Source organism: Sminthopsis crassicaudata, chromosome 6, assembly GCF_048593235.1.
Source record: "Sminthopsis crassicaudata isolate SCR6 chromosome 6, ASM4859323v1, whole genome shotgun sequence".
Classification (NCBI taxonomy): Eukaryota; Metazoa; Chordata; class Mammalia; order Dasyuromorphia; family Dasyuridae; genus Sminthopsis; species Sminthopsis crassicaudata.
In genome coordinates, this window is record NC_133622.1 from 211,568,810 (window position 1) to 211,586,279 (window position 17,470).

The 17,470-nt window shown below is 36.4% G+C and overlaps 1 protein-coding gene across 3 annotated transcripts in view; it reads left to right on the forward strand.

The window, feature by feature from the left end:
• The window catches only part of NELL1 (neural EGFL like 1), an 855,798-nt gene that overhangs the window by 190,027 nt on the left and 648,301 nt on the right, over positions 1-17,470 (forward strand). For all 3 annotated transcript variants that reach the window (XM_074274304.1, XM_074274305.1, XM_074274303.1), the window contains exon 11: positions 5,620-5,719. In XM_074274304.1, coding sequence (XP_074130405.1) covers positions 5,620-5,719 — 100 coding nt within the window. The remainder of the gene's footprint in view (positions 1-5,619; positions 5,720-17,470) is intronic.

Consider the following 17,470-nt stretch of genomic DNA (forward strand, 5'->3'; position numbering starts at 1 on the left):
AGGCAGCATGATGTAGTGCCTAGAGCACTGGACTTGGTATCAAAAAAACATGGATTCAAATACTGCTTCAAGAACTTAACTGTGATCCTAAATATACATATACACATGCAGAGAAAGAGAGAGACAGAATGGGGTAGGATAGAAAAAAGAAAAAGAGCATTCTGTAAACTTCAGAGTACTTAAATAAATTTTAGTTGTTCCTATTATTGTATCTCAGATATTCACTTGCGTGGCCTTGAGAAAGTAAGTCAATTAACTTACTTTTCCTCATCTCTAAAAGTAGCTAAAATATTAGCACCAATCTAATATAAATATTGTCAACATAAAGTGAGATAGAATAAAGAAGGACTTTGAAACTTTACATCATTGTGAGTCCATACAAAACTGCTTTGAACATCTTGAAGCTCTAGCTCACAACTGAACAACTGGAACAAGCAAATATTGATTACCAAGATAAACCCCAAGGGAACCTAATGACAAAATCTCAGTTGAAAAACTGAAAGAACATGTATCCCTGGGGTTTTTCTGATTTCTATATGTACATTCATTTTTTTAAAGCATATTTCTTTATGAATCATTTTGGGAAAGAAAAATCAGAACAAAAGGGAAAAACCATGAGAGAGGGAAAAAAAAAAAACAAAAGAAAAAGAGAAAAAAAGTGAACATAGTGAGCATGTGTTGATTCACATTCAGTCTCTATAATTCTCTCTCTGGATGCAAATAGTGTTTTCCTTCCAAAGTTTATTGGGATTGCTGAGAAGAATCAAGTTTTTCTTAATTGATTATTACACAATCTTGCGGTTACTTCATACAATGTTATTTCTGATTCTGCTTTTTTTTGATCAGCATCAGTTTGTGTAAATCTTTCTAAAATCAGCTTGTTCATAAACTTTTATTAGAACAATAATATTCTATTACTTTCATATACTGTAACTTATTCAGCCATTCCTCAACTGAGGCATCTACTCACTTTCTAATTCTTTGCCACCACAAAAAGAACTGCTATAAACTTTTTGTGCATTATGTGGATCATTTTCCTTCTTTTACGATTTCCTTGGGATACTGCTGGGTCAAACGGTACACACAGTTTGATAGCCCTTTGAGCATAGTTCCAAATTGCTCTCCAGAATGACTGAATCATTTCATAATTCCACCAGTAATGCATTAGTGTTCCAATTTTCCCAAGGTCCCTCCAACATTTATCATTATCTTTTCCTTTCATCTTAGCCATTCTGAGAGGAGTGAGGTGGTATGTCAAAGTTGTTTTAATTTGTATTTCTGTAATCAGTAATGATTTAGAGAATTTTTTCATCTGGCTATAGATAGCTTTAATTTCTTCATTTAAAAATTGTTCATATACTTTATTTATTAATTGGAGAATTTATTGAATTCTTATAAATTTAACAGAGTTCTTTATATATTTTAGAAATGAAGCCTTTATCAGAGACACTTAGTCCAGGGATTTCTTAACTTCAATTGTAACGTGGATCCCTTTGGACATCTGACAAAACTATGGACCATTTCTCAGAATAATACTTTGAAATGCATAAGTCAAAATACATAGAATTTTAAAAGGAAATCAAATGTGTTGAAATAGTTATGAGAATATTTTTAAAAAGATAATAGACTTGATGTAAGAACTACTTATCTAATCATATCCATATCTCAATACGTATTCTTTCCACAGCATACTCAACTCATAGCTTTCTATTACTAATCGATAGACACCCTCTATCACTTTTCTCTTGAAGACCTCTGATGGAAGGTCTTCATTCCCCAGCACTCCCCAGACAGCCCATTCTACTTAGGGATACTGTGACCTGTTAATCTTAGATTTCCTTATAGAAAGCCTAAGCTTTCCTCTTTACAACTTCTACCTGTTGGTCTTAAGCACAGGTGGAACTTCTTGGGGAAAAACAGAACAAATCTATTTCCTCTTTCATCCAAAGGCTCTTCATATATTTTAACTCAGTCATCATATTTCCCTTAAATCTTCCCCAAGCTAAACATTTCTTCTTTTTCCCTTGCAATTGATTGTTATGTGGGCATGATCTTAAGACCCTCGACTAAATATATGAAGGTAAAGCTTAGATTGAATGCTTTGGCAGGAAGCCTATAGCACAGAAAGGGCAACATACCAGGAAGATCAGAGAAGTACGTCCAGGAAGGAGAGCCAAAACAAAGCTAGAGATTCACTTTCCAAAGAAGCAGTCATTGGGGTGGGAAAGGCAAGAGATAGAGTCCTAAATCTGTGACTCAGCAACGAAGGTATACAATGGAATAGAACTGCCTGGATGCTTAGCTCATTTTTTAAAAAATATTATTACCTTTCATTTCATGAGATATTAAAGTATGGATTATTAATCTGAGGTCCTTGAAATTACTGTCTATCTCTTTCTTCCCTCCCTCCTTCCTTCCCTTCCTTTTTTCCCTTCTTCCTTTCCTTCCTTCCTCCCTAATCTCCCTCTGTCTTCCTTCCCTTACCTGTTTCCTTTCCTCCCTGCCCTCCCTTCCTTCCTTCCTTTTTACTTCCCTTCCTCCCTTCCTTCCCTCCTATTTTTCTTTTTATTCTTTTTCTTTCTCTCTAATTATTTCACTTTCCTCTTTCTTAACTTCTATGTACTTCTGTTTCCCTTCTAGATTGAGATACTTCTATCTAAAGAAAGAAAGATAGACAATTGTATTTAATATATTTGGTTTATGTTGTAATCCCATGTTTTTTGTCTTATGTATTTTAAAACACAATTTTGTGTAGGGGTCCATTATATAACCTTTACCAGACTATCAAAGGGGTCTATGAAGCAATAAAAAGGTAGGAATGCATACCTTAAAGAGACCACTGACTTAGCTTCTTCAATAGCTATTTGGTTGCATTTACTCATTGTGTCATGGTGTGTCACTGCAGTGATCCCAGGGATGCTTTAGAAACAACAATTATAACACGTGGTAGTTAGTTGTTGTGAACAATCTTGTGGAAGCATTCCTACAACTTTGAGTAGACAGTCTCATTAAGGATGGGAATGTTAGGTTCAGGGAGAAAAAGGAACGTAAGACTCACATTTGATACTAACTAGCTATATAACTGTAAATAAAAGTCAATCACTTTGAATTTCAGTTTTCCAGTCATGAGCATGATACTAGTGATAGTTTTTTGTCAGAGGGAAGAGCTGTCATTACTTTAATGAAAGGTGTTCCTATTATATAAATTCTCTCTCTCTCTCTCTCTCTCTCTCTCTCTCTCTCTCTTTCTCTCTCATTCTCTCTCTCTGTCTCTCATTCTCTCTCTCTCTCTCTCTCTCTCTCTATATATATATATATATATATATATATGTTATTAAGCTGAGATTGCAAGTGAAGGAAACATTAAATGAAAGAGTAGATATATGTTTTCTGTTTGAATAATGTAATAAAAAGTTTATTTTTGACCTCAGTGGAGCAGATAAGGTTGACCACAGCAGACTTTAGGGCATGGAGAGATTGAAGTAAGAATGAATGGCCAAAACACATCTGTCATGTCTGGCACTTTTTGTTTTCTTTTTCGGTAGCTGTACATCCTGGCAAAGAAATGATGCATCCCAGCAAACTAGTAAAAAGTCTCACATCTACTGGAGAATTGTATGTTTTGCCCTTCAGGTCAAAGCTTAGCAAGAAGCAAGGAGAAACATGTGAATCAACCAATTCAGACAAGCATTCGCCTTTCCTTGACCTTACCTGTGAAATTTTTATCTTCTGACTTTACCCCACTGGATCCAGCCCCCTCTGATTTTTGTAGCTGCTGTAGTTTTAAGCACATGCAAATAAGGTGGTCAGATTGACTGGGATGATGGCATGATGGGTTGCTTACCTGGAGTTTTAATTGAGTTTTATTTCTCATTCAGTATTATGTAGGTAACCAAATTGAACCCTAACAAGATATATTTTTCTTTTGTCTTTCTTGGCTCTTGAGGTAATCTATTTCAAAATGTTCACTTTCTTTCTTCTCATAGGATCATAGGTTTTAGAATTAGAAGGGACCTGAGTAATCACTGTTCAACCATTGATTTTACAGTTGAGGGAACTGAGGTCCAGAGAGGCTAAGTGGTTCACCCACCATCACATATATTTATAATAATTTATCATTTATAATATTTATAATAAATAATTCTAATTATTCTAATCTAGTTCTCATTCTAAAAATAATGCTTTTCTATTTAACTGTCTCCTATTTCCTTTTCTTATTAGATTCTAACTAAATATGTTTTGGGGGGGTGCTGGAGTATTTTGATAATACAGATTTATTATACTTCTAGCTTAAAAAGCAGCCATGGAATGGTAATTCAGAGTTACTAAAACCTGTCTTTAAGTTCTGTCTCTGACACAAACTGATTGTATGACCTTTGACAAGTCCCTTAATTTCGCATTGTCTCAAACAGTTTCTTAAATATTGAAATTTCAGAGAATGTGCTGACCTAGACTGATAGAAGGGTTTTTCTCTCCTGGGAGATCCTTCCATGAATGAAGTCACAGGTCCAAGCCCTGTCCCCCAAGAATAAGTTTATACAGCTTCTATGAATTATACATGATAGAGAAGGAATAGTAGCATGGATTATCCAAAAGAATGCTTAGTCCAAGAGTAAATCATATTTGACTTTGAAATATGACTTTGCATTTACATTTGTTTCATGTGCATGGATAGGCTTGAAGTAGGCATGAGAATTTACAGCTCGTTATAAATTAGGAATTGGGCAGGAACACTATTAGATGTATACCTTGAAAAAAAAAAGTGTAGGATGGTCACTTAATAAATGTGACAGCTGATTGATCGACAATCTATATGTTCCATTCGTATCCATAAAATGTCAAGACAACTCATAAAAATAGTACTTCATATTTACTGAATATTTAAACAAAAATAATAATAATTTAACATATGGGACTTTTAAGATTGGAAAAGTACTTTCCTTATATTATTTCAATTTATCCTACAACAATTCTATAAAATAAGTGCTGTTTTTCTTTCCTGTTCTATAGAAATGGAAATTAAAACTGACAAATAAGGTGCCCTGCATCACATAGCCAGTATTAAATGTTTGTTAAGCGAAATGTGGAATGGAATCAGGTTACTGACTGATTAAATATCACTGATGATGATAATTTTTATTGACCACATAGGGCTGAAACAAGTTCATGCTATTAACTAGAACCCTTGTGCCTTATATATAGTAGATATTTAAAGCTTATTAGAATTAATAAATGAATGAATGAAGCTCTATTAAGGCATGCACTATGTGATGGACACAATTCCGAGCTTGAGGCTAGCTCTCTATCCACAGTACCAAATTGCCTTGCACATAGTAGGCACTTAATAAATGTGAAATGAAATCTGGTTATTGGCTGACTAAAAATCACTGAGCACCCTATGCAGAATCAGGAGGAAAAAAAAACTGGTTTGGGATATAGACTCATTTAAAAGCAGAATTGATGCTGGCTTAGGAAAATGGGATAGAGTGAAACCAGAGGAGAATTATTACAGGTCCTCATCATCCATTTTTATCCAGGATGAATAATAAGTGCATGCTTTTGCCAACAATGATTCATCATATTGAAACTTTTTGTCTCCTCATTGTCTTTGGCTTCCAGGGTGGAGTTTTAGTAAAAGTGACTGAAACGTGTCCTCCTTTGAACTGCTCAGCAGAAGATCACATTCTTCCAGAGAACCAGTGCTGTAGCGTCTGCAGAGGTGAGTCAAGATTTGGAGGACATCGAGAAGGAGGGAAGGTGGTTGGGAAAATGAGGATTTAATGGTTTTTTAGAATGAACAGAACAGAGGAGAGAGAATTCCTTCTGATAAGTGGATGGAATGATCGCTATGCTGAAAGTCAGGAGACCAAGACTAACTATATTATCACACTAGTCAGTTATTACAAACATGGGCACAATACTTAATATGCCCCAACTCAGTTTCCCTAACTATTATTGGGGATGATAATTTCTATTGACCATACCAAGCTGAAATAAGGTCATGCTATTAACTAGCAACCATCTGCTTTACATATAGTAGATATTGAAAACTTGTTTGTATTTATAAAGGAACTTAGAAGTTTCAGCAATGTAAAAACTACTTCTCCACAACATGAGTCAGGTATTATTAGAGAATAACCTAATAGATAAAATACTTGACTTGGAGTCAAGAAGACGTTGATTTGAATACTAGGTCAGACACTTGCTTCTTCTCTCACTTCAGTGTTATTTTTTAATGTGCTCCATGCAGCATCATAGTGTTTGCTATATTTACTTCTTTCCTTACAGTATGGGCTAGAAAGAGATGTGGGGATACAGGAAGATATACAAGGATATTTTCAGAGATCCCAGGGATAGTGCCTGGGGTACAGTAAGCACGACATGATTATAAGTTATTATTTTTTAATTTTTGTGATATTGTTTGTCATCGTGGCTATCTATGACTTATAACCTATCTTGCAGAAGACTATAACGGTTATGATAGACTAAACTGGATTCAAATCCCACCTCTGTATACTGGCTGAATGACTCTGGGAAATTCTTCTATGTTAGCATGGGCCCCTAATCAACTGTCTTTGCCTGTAAGTTATAGAGAAGGTACTGATCTACATTGGTAGCAGGAGTTTCCTCAACTGAAAATACAGTCCCTATTCCCATCCTTATGTCCCTTCCCATCCTATTCTCTCTTCCTGTGTTTATCCCCCTCACCATCTTTATCCCCATTCCTATTCCTGTCCCTATCTCTAACCTAATCTCCATCCCCACCCCTATTTGTTTCCTTACACCATATATTTCCTTATGTTATTTAGTTATTTCAGATATGTCTGTCTATGACTTCATTTGGGGTTTTCTTTGGCAAAGATTCTGGAATGGTTTGCTGTTTCCTTCTCCAGCTCATTTTACTTATGAGGAAACTAAGGCAAACAGAGTTCAGTGATTTGCCCAGTTGCACAGCTAGTAAGTGTCAGAGACTGGATTTGAACTAAGGAAGATGAGTCCTCATGACTCCAAAATGATGCTCTTACCACTGAGCAACCTAGGTGCATCCCAATCCATCCTTATATCTATGTATTCATCCCCATTATTATTTTTATTCCCACTTCCATCCCAATCCCATGCTTATCCTTATCTCCCATTTCTATTGCTATCTCTCCTCAACCATCACAATTTTATAAATGAGGGAACTCTGATTCAGGGCAGTTATGTAACTTCCCAGTATTATATGACTAATTTGAATCTGGCTTTCTCCTTACTTAAAGTCCAACATTCTTTCACATAAATCACCTTGTCTTTATTGATAAGAGAAAGGTAATATGTTGGAAAATAAATAGCTCAGCGCAATACTGTGTATTAATGTTATTCTTATCACTGTTTCATTTTGGACTAGACTGGTGATTTTATCAGTGTAGGAAATTCCTAGTCAGTATATTTCTTCCACCAATGTAAATTGACTCCTCTTCTTTAACTTACAATTTTAGTGTTCCCTGAGACAGTGAGAAGTTAAGGGACTTTATCAGAGGTGAGAATTGAATGCTTGGCTTCCTGACTCTAGCTCTCTAGTCATACTACCTCTCCTCACATTGACAATTGCCATTCTGTTAGAATTTTGATTACCTTTTACTTTCTGCTAGGAAGAAAATACTGATATGTCAAATTTTTGGGCAAGACAGATATTTGGTTTTCGTGAAACAGATCTGTCTGGTTTGCCTTCACATCTTATTTCTTGAATTACAAGGACTCTAGTGATATTACTTCTCAATTTGGACATAGTGGTGGGAGGATAAAGAATCATATTTTTAATCCTTTCCCTCTGTTCTTTATAGCCATACTTCCCTCTGGTATACATTGTCCTTAGATCAAAATAGTTTTGCTCAGCTTGGTACGGTGGACAATTATGTGAAAGTTTTTTTGGGGAAAATGCAGCCTTCAGAAAACATCTTGTGGGGGGGGGACCAAATAAGGAGAGTATAAAAAATAATGCCTGGGGTTTTTTTTGGACTTCATCCTTCAAAATCAGGGGTTCTCAGGCCGCTGAGGATATCTATGCAGCCTGCCAGGTTATGGCAGGGTTATGGCAAATGAGCTGAGGGGGGAAACAGAGTGTGAGTTTTTGTTTCTACTATCGTCCGGCCCTCCCACAGTCTGAGGACAGTGAACTGGCCTCTATTTAAAAGTTTGAGGACCACTGCATCAAAATCCTACCTACTGGAAAGATTCTTCAGCCTTCCAGTGATCCAGTGAAAATTTTTTTAGGAGTCGTTCATTACTAATAGCCAATTGGGTTGTTAGGTGAAACTCATAATGTAATGCTAAATCCATCACTTGATTTTGTTGGTGTCAAGTGGGACTGAATTTTTGTAAGCCTTCTTCAATTTATGGTTTTATCAGAGGGAATTCATTGATTGGGGCATGGAGATGCAGTCTGACCTATTTCAATAGATTGGGTTTTATATTTTCTGTTAGAACTTTATTTTTTTCATTAACATTCTTCATACTTTTCACTAATCCTGATATTTCTTCCCCTACTTTGCAAGGAAGGACTGAACTAGTAATTTCTGAGTCTAACTTAAGGAAGACACTTGATTTTAATGAAATTGACTTTTTGTTCCCAAATCATAGAATTTGAGAGTTAGAAAGTTGTAAGCAACTATTCACCACACCAAGGTTCATGGACTTTTGTGAAATAATATTTTGATAACCATATATCAGCAGAACTGGTTTCCTATGTATTTATTCCTATGCATTAAAAACTTTATTATGAAAAGTCCATAAGTACCACCATATTATCAAATAGATTCATGACTCAAAAAAGTTAAGAACCTCTGGTTCCAATCTAGTCAGTTCTAGAATGGAACTCTCATCATGAAATATTTAATATAACAGGTTATCTATCCTCTGATTGAAGATGCTGAGCTGGAGAAACTAATACCAGTTATGTTTATTGAACGCAAGAAAATGATAGTAATTTATCAGTGAAAATGGCCATGTAGAAAGACTTACTGCCATCTGTTTGGCCATGACCTTTCCAACTGACACACACCAAAACCCTTTCATTTGTGGGATTTCCTACATTAGAGCGTGAGCTCCTGGGGAGTGAGGACTATCTCACTTTATTATATGTACCTCCAGGAATTTAACACATTGCTTTACACATAGTAAGTATTTAATAGATAAGTTTTTTATTCATTCATTCTTTTGTTCATCCATCCATCCATCTCTTCAAGATATCTCTCATTGTTAGGAAGTTCTTAATATCCAACCTAAATTTTTAATACATTGCTCTCTTTCTGGCCTTAATATATTTGAAGACAGCCATTAATCTCTCCCGAGTCTTCTCTCTGTCCTTTTTCTGTGATAAACATCCCCAGTTCATGTAACCATTTATCAACTATATGTGTGCTCAAGACTATTCACCATTATGATTGCCCATGTTTGGCAAAGATCCAACTTGTTTCCTCAACTTTGGCAACTGCAGGTGTTCAGAGTCTGAACAACTCAAAGTATAGCAATTCTATCATTACTCTATTCCTGGAAGCTAACTCTTTCTTATGCAATCTCATATTCTTTGGATTCAGGATAATTTGCTCTCAGGATGCAACCTTAACCGCCATTAAAATCTTCTGATGCTTCATCAAGGCATAAAAGTGATTTTATCTTGTCAAATATCAGCCCTGGCATCTTACAAGGGTTTCTGGTTCATTGCATGATATTTTGGTTTAGGTTGGACAATAAATTGTCTGTTGCCTAAGACCAGTCCAGCTAAATTTGGAAAAGTCAATCAATAAAGTCTTGGTTATCTTGTGATGATTATTCTTTTTAAAAACTTTAAAAATATTTATTATTTCTACAACATTTATTATCTCTTGTTACCAATGCCTCCCCCCTCACTAAACAGCAAAGACACAAATTTTAGACTAAACATAAATAGTCTAACAAAACAAATTTCCACATTGCCCTTGTCTAGAAATGCATATCCATTATCATTATGGTAGAAAGTAAAAGACTTAAAGCAAATCATGACGGGCACATGCTAAGGTGTGGAAGGAGCATCATGTATAGTGAAAGAGAAAGTAGGGTGGTAAATGGAAAGAACACTGGCTCTAGTTCCAGAAACACTTGCTCAAGTCTTATTTGTTCCTCTGACCACAGGTGTGATGTTGGTTAAGTCATTTAGCCTTGATGTGCCATCATTTCCTTTTTAAATGAGGAGATGGGAACCTCTTTAGAATATAGGATGATATTCTATGGGGAATTTCATTTTGGCTGATCAGCTATGTGATAAAAGGGGGCAGTATCTGTCATATCTATGGCAAATTCTGTCTTCAAAGCAGGTGGAATCTAAAAATCTAGCCTTCATCTCCATCTTCCCTCAAATATTCAACTGTTAATGGAGGCTGTTTGGTAACTTTTTCCTTTTTCTTCTCTCTGTTGTCTCCTTAAGGAGTGGATCATCTTCTTCCTAGTTCTTAGATAGATAGCCCAGATCTGTGATAACCAACCTGTTAGGGATTACTTTGCAATTCAGGCTATCTAAATGTTAGAGAAATATTTTTGGCAGAGAGTAAGCATTGTGTTTTCTTGATCATGAAAAGTTCATTCTAGGATGGAGCTTGATATGGTAGAAGGAAGTCCTAGGTTCAAATCCCACCTTTGATTCTTACTTCCTGGGAGACTTTAGGAAATTTATTTAGCCTTTCTGTTTTGAAAGTCCTTACTTGAAAAAAGAGAGATGGTTCTGGATGCCCTGTGCCCCTTCGAAATCTCATTTAACTCTCATGAAGTTAAAATAGTTAGCATTCCACTTTGTTCTCAATTCTTCTCCCCATGAATGTTACTTTACATTTCTTCATCACATCTTCTCCCCATGAATATTACTCTATATTTCTTCATCACACTTTATTTCTTTAGGAAAACATTAGATGCGGCAAAAATTCTATCTGTATATGTTAAAAGTTTTTATTTTTAAATATTTATTTGCCCCCTCCATCCTGTCTTCCACTTCTTCTCATTAAAATCCCCCTGAGAGAGTAGAATTGACAATTACTATTCTGAGTAGTATTAGGGAGCCTGGTGGGCTCCAGCAGATCCAAATTATTCCACTTTCTTCTTTTCCTACTTTTTGTAAAACAGAGTAATGAAAAGGTGAGAAATACTCAATTTCTATGTAAAGCAATTTTTCTCTTGTATACTGTATGGCTGCACCAGAATTGAATGGATTTGAGTCTTATGTTGCCTAGCTTCACCAAGGGTAGTCTCTGCTTGATGAGCTGAAACGTGCATTTCATTGAAGAAAACAGCAATGTAATACAAATGTATGGCTTCTGTCACCCTGAAGTTATTGATTACAAGAAAGAGAGAGGCTTCTGGTTTCTTCAATGTCTGCCCAGGAAGGCCCTACCATTAGCATATTTATCATCTTTCTCTGTCTCAGTGGGAAAGTCAAGGCTGTTTCTGAGGACAAGCAAAATAAAATAAAACAGTGCCGCAAGAGTCACTCCTCAGAAGTTGAAATCAAACCTTTCTCATGCATAGCATGGGGGAATTTGAGCTTTTCATTTTAGGCTGTTTTACCTGCAGAAACTGAGAATGACAAACTGGGGCTTTCTTTTGAGGGATCTACTGTGGTATGTTTTTGCTCTTTGCCCCTCTACAGATGCGATTAAATAATAGCTCTTAAAATTCCTGATTCTGTGCCATCAAGATTCAGTGGGAGAACACAGTGATATCATACTGCATGAGTTCTGATGTCTCAATGCCAGAAGACAAGAAGAAGATGGCAATGGATTCAGTGACCCTCCTTCTTACCACATGAGGGATTGGGATGCTTCCTTGGGACACTGTTTGCTTTGGAATGGTGCAAGAGTTCATCCATGTGGTCTTTTATTTATGAAGTAAATGCTCCTGAAGTTGTCAGTAGATTTTTCCTCTCAGCAAAAATTGAATTATTTCTTTCTTTTTTTTTTATCTTGGTGAACCAGCCACATATTCTCATTTTGTTCCCCAGTGGACTGATCAGTTCATCCATTCAGCAGGCATTCATTAAGTAACTATACCGTATTCAAGGCATTGTGTTTAGCTCTGGGATGATAGTAGCAAAATGAAAAATGAACAAATGTCTTCAAAGACCTGACTTTACTCCAGGATGAGAGAAACACTATGTGGTTACAGACAAGACTTTCTCTGGGAAAAGCCAATTGTTCTGAATGGGAATCAAGATCCAGAATGGGACTTCACTAGTTCCATGTTCTGAGCAACTGAACGTGACATAAAGCCCAGGGATACAAGCGGTCATTTAGCCATCAACCAGCCACTTTGCCTTATCTGTTATTGCACTGTGCCCAATACAGTAACTAATTCCACTAATTCCTTTTACAGAGTGTGAAGCTCACCGTCTGCCTCTGATAGGTAGTTAAGCCTACAGAGCTGACAGCGCGGCCTAAAATGCTCCCAAGCAGAGCTACAAGAGTTATCGGGATTCATGGGGGACAATGGAATTGAGGTGATGGATGGAGGTGGGTGGGTGGATCGTATGTTCTGAGATTGTCAGTGCCCAAGGTCTCAGAAATAGGCAGCCCTACCTGCGATAGCCTTAATCAGCTTTGCAATTTCTCTCTGACTCACTGGACAGTTTCTGCTGACAGCATGGTATTTGTTTATCCTGCTCATTATCTTCCCATGATGTGGCTAGCAGGAGCCAAACCACTTGAAGTATGAGCCGCTGATGCAAAGAAGGGAGTGGGCTGATTTCCGGATTTTGGCCTGGAGCAGGAACAGTGAAAATCTGATTGGAAATATGGGCACAAAAGGCCTTCAGAAATGCTCAGTGACAGAAAACAAAGCAACAACCTTGACAAACTGTTCACTGAAATGCTTGTGGGAGAGAACAGAGACCATTTGGCCAATTCGAAAATTCTTGACACTCTCCCCAGTATTTTATTCCCTTCGTGATCGTCTCTAATTGTATCTTGAATGTCTCGAATGACTTTGGTGGGCTCTGTTGCATGTTTATGGCTTTCAGTGAAGGGAAAAAAAGTTCTTTCCAACATCTGTTCAGAATGTGTTTATCTGTAATTTTAATTCATGCTCACTTGCCTTGTCATCTGTGCTGGACTGAAATTAGTTGAGATTATCTGTACTATTTAAGATTTTATGCACTTCAATTAAATCCTCCCAAACAGCCTCTGCATTACACAGTTTCTTTTTAACTTGTCCTTATTATTCTAGGTGAATTGCATTTGAAATAGCTTCAGAGAAGGAATCTGGATATATGAAAAGAAAAGAGCCAAATGATTGCAGCAGCAATCAAACAATATGTATGTGTGTCATGGCTCATAATTGGAAACTGGACAATTTGCAAATGGGCTACCACCTCTTTAACTTACTCAACTTACTGTCACGCCATTGAACTGGGAAGAAAAAAAACTCCTGAATGAGTCAAGAAAAGACAGGGTGTTAGGGGTTGGAGCAAACTCAGAGTTTAATTTGAACCCAGAAAGTTCACAGAAGCCAAACACCAAGATAGAATAGGGAGCCAAAGTAGGGTAATCGGTCAAGAATGATGCATTAGACCAGAGACAAGAGGACTTTAAAACAGATATGGCCTATATTGAAGAGTAATATTCTTATGGTCATCCTTTTTTTTTTTTTTTTTTTTTTTTGCAGGACTTTGTGGTTGGTATATAACAGAGAGTATTATCCATTAAGTGGCAATTCATCAGCCTGCTTAATAGAGCCCCCTTTTCCTCCCCCCTTCTCTTTATGGCTCAGGCCTATTTTGATGGGCCGAGGGGGCAACGTTTAGCTGGTCCCTTAGGTTTTTTGTGTGGCCAGTAAAACCTCATTCCTTGTTATTCAAAAAAGTAGAACCAACCTCATTAGTCTTTAAAATCAAGGAAATGACACTTACATTCTTTACATCCTTGGAAAAAACAATTTTAAGAGTAAGTCTAACACAAAAATTCTCCAAAACTGGGAGATAAAACATACGTTACAATTTTCAGAGTGTGTTCCTTCAAATGCAGGAATCCTTAGCCTGGGTTTATATACACCTGATTCTGTTGATAGATCCATGATAAAGAACTCCTAGTGACCTCAAAACTATGAGACCCAAACAGGATGCTGGAATAAATCCAGGTCTTCTTACTATTCTCCTTAAACTATTGACCAACATAAAATTTATCTGGGAATCCATCCATTTCGTATCCAAAGACATGTAACAGTGGATACCCACTAAAGAATCCTCCTTTCCTAGCATTCAACAAGCCTATTTTCACATTGGGGGGAAATGATGTTCAGAAGATTACATCTGAGGTTTTTAACAAATTTTATGGTGCTGATAATCAGCTGAAGATTAAAGTATATTGCATTTGAAATGAGAGGACCTCCATTCAAATCTTTCTGCTATTTACTAGTATTTACTTGATAAAGTCACTCTGGACTTCAGTTTACTTTTTTTTGTTAAATTTGGGAGTTGGATTAGATATCTTCCAGAGTCATTTCTCTTTCTAAGTCTTGAAGCCTACAGTTTTAAAGATGAAGGGAGGCTATAAATATTGAAAAGAGAGCCTATATGTCAGAAAATAACTGAGATAAGAAATGGGAATGTTGTGTCATAGATTCAATCAGCAACTATTTATCAAGGGTCTATCATGTACCTCCCATTGTATTAGGCACTGACACTATAAAAAACAAACAAAAAATTGTTCCATGGATATAGAGCAGGAATCAGAATGCAGTAAGTTCCAGAGGGAGTAAATAAGGAAAGCAAAATCTTGAGAGGAAGCCTGAGAATGTGTAGAGAATTTAAAATATGACAGCAAACAACATAGTAGAAGAGGGCTTTTTAAGATATTATAGGGGAGCTCACAGAGGGCAGAATAGAATGGTATTGAGAAGAAATACTTGGAAAGTAAAAGAAATCATTTGGAAATATAAGAGAAAACACTCCTAAATATAACTAGGTATATTTTGTGAATGGGAAGAAAACATAAAATTTAGCCTGAACAGATTTGTGCACTCTGATAGAGGACTTTTTTCTTTACTGTGATGTAGAATTCTCAAAGGTTTTGGGACTCCCAGAGGGAAATTAAGAGATTGCAAGAAACTAGTCTTCAGAATTTTCCTTCCAAAGAGGTTTCTGTCCGTGAAAGAAGTGCTCCACATTGTGAGCTGAATAAAGCTCAGACTTTTTAATTTTGTCTCCATGGTCTGGCCTCAGTCTATATTTATGATCTTAAAAGTGTCATAGAATTTCATAGAAAGGCTATAAAGTCTTTCCAGCTTCAACTGATTTGAGTTGAATTGAATTTGTAGAATTGAATTAAGGACATTAAGAGCTTGAATTTCATTGTTATAGAGTTTGAGATCCAGTTACTAACATGCCATGATGAGGTAAATGATAACAATGATGATTATTGTCACTTGGCAAATATTTGTTGAAAGGATGAAGGGCTGGATACTTCTGCTTCAGTGGATATAGTATATCTTATTCAAACAGAAACATTTTATAGTATTTACATCTGTAAGTACTATTAGTCCTTCCTTGTTCTGGAAGCACAATTTAACCATCTCCTTTGGATTCTGATGATTATGTCCTATGTATAAAGTCCTGCACGTATTTAAGGGGCTTTGTCTTAGACTGTCCAAGGTAGCAGCATAAATAGAACTCCTGCAAATTCTTGCAGACTCTGGGACAAAATAAAGGATGAAATTAATAATGCAAGTATTTATGGTCCTGAATCCAGTCAATGTAATTGTTTAACTAATGAGCAATTGTGACATTGGAGATGGGCCATATCCTCCGGGACCTCTCTAATATTATTCTTTGGGAAACAACAACATAAAGGGACTTCTAGTTGTGACCATTATTATAAACATTTTGTAATCTCTATGGATGTATTCTCTGTTGGCAGAGTCCTCAGACTTCTTGGATCCCCTTTTGAGTTTTGTCAGATTGCCAATTAGATCCAGCTTTGGGATTCTCACCTGAAACATGTTATAGGTTAAAGGGCGGTGGGAAGGAATAGCAAGAAGTCTATTGACCGAGAATTAGAGATGAACTTTAAAAGTCATGTAATTTATCTTTCTCTCCCATTTTATAATTGGGAAAACTGATTCTGAGAGAAAGTGATTTTCCTAGAGTCTTATAGGTAGTAAAGAATAGAACTAGGTCATAAGATCATATATCTAGTATTCAAAGAACTGGAGTTTAGTACATCTAGCGCAATGGCCTCCTTTTACAAATTTGGGTGCTAAAAGCCTAGGAAGATCTCATAGTTATAAAATATCAGACGTGAGATTGGAAGCCAGGTGCTGTGACTTCAGAACCAGTCCACTCTCTGCTGTACCACATTAAGGTTCCTAATAAAATTGGGCTCTGACTTGACAGGCTAGTTTAGTTAAACAAGTGTGATTGATTTCCCCTCTCTTCCCCTTCTGAATTGACTGCCTAAATTGTCAAGTTGTATGACTGAGCCGAGCAACTGATTGAATGAATTGATTTGTATAGTCTCAATGCATATAGAACACAGCATCAGTTTGACTCCTCCAGTGATAAATTCAACTTTAGTTCTCATCTTTTGGAGGAAAATAATAGCACAAATGTAGCAGGACCTGAATAAAAAGAGTTTGTTAGATAAATTAGTGATTAAATGAAATTAAGGTCACGTTCTTGGCTTTCTATGAAATTAGAAATTGTCACATTACTAAATGACTAATTATGAGCAACATGGCATGTGCTTATTTGGTGGAGAGGTACTGGACATAGGAGTAGAGAGAAGAACACAGGTTAGGAGAGAAGCACATAGGAGACAAAGCATTAGACATCAAGTATAGAAGGGTTTGGACAAATATTCCTTATCTACATTCCCAATTTTAGTCTGATTTCAGAGATAATTTTTTAGGATTTGTTTCAGGAATAGCAATGGCTAGTTTTCCCTTTGAAGACCTTCCCTTGCTTCCTATTCCACTTCCTCATATAAAAGTATTAAAGATAATTGAGTTCAAACACTCATTAATGCCATAGTAGTTATGGCACAGTCGATAAAGATCCTACCTCAAAGTGAGTAAAACCAGAGTTCAAGTCTCGTGTCTGACACTTGCTAGCTGTATGATTTTGGGACAAGCAGATGAATCTCTCAATGCCTCAGGCAAGAATCTAAGTCTGTAAATCACCATCAGGTATAAATCTCTATTGATAGGACAAATTTCCATATTGGGAGTACTCTATACCAATAAAGCACAGTGCTGTTCCAAAAACTCAGAACCCACTTAAGTAGTGCCAACTCCACGTGCAGACTGTATTATTAAATTAGCATTTACATCATAGTGTACACAGGTGATGATAATTCTAGAGAACATTTTCTCAGCCTCATTCTATAACTCACAATGGTTTTTTAACTACTCGGCTGAGCTTCCTAAAGTTCAGCGACAGCTCTTTTGATCCTTCTCAAGAATAGTAATTACAAAGTCT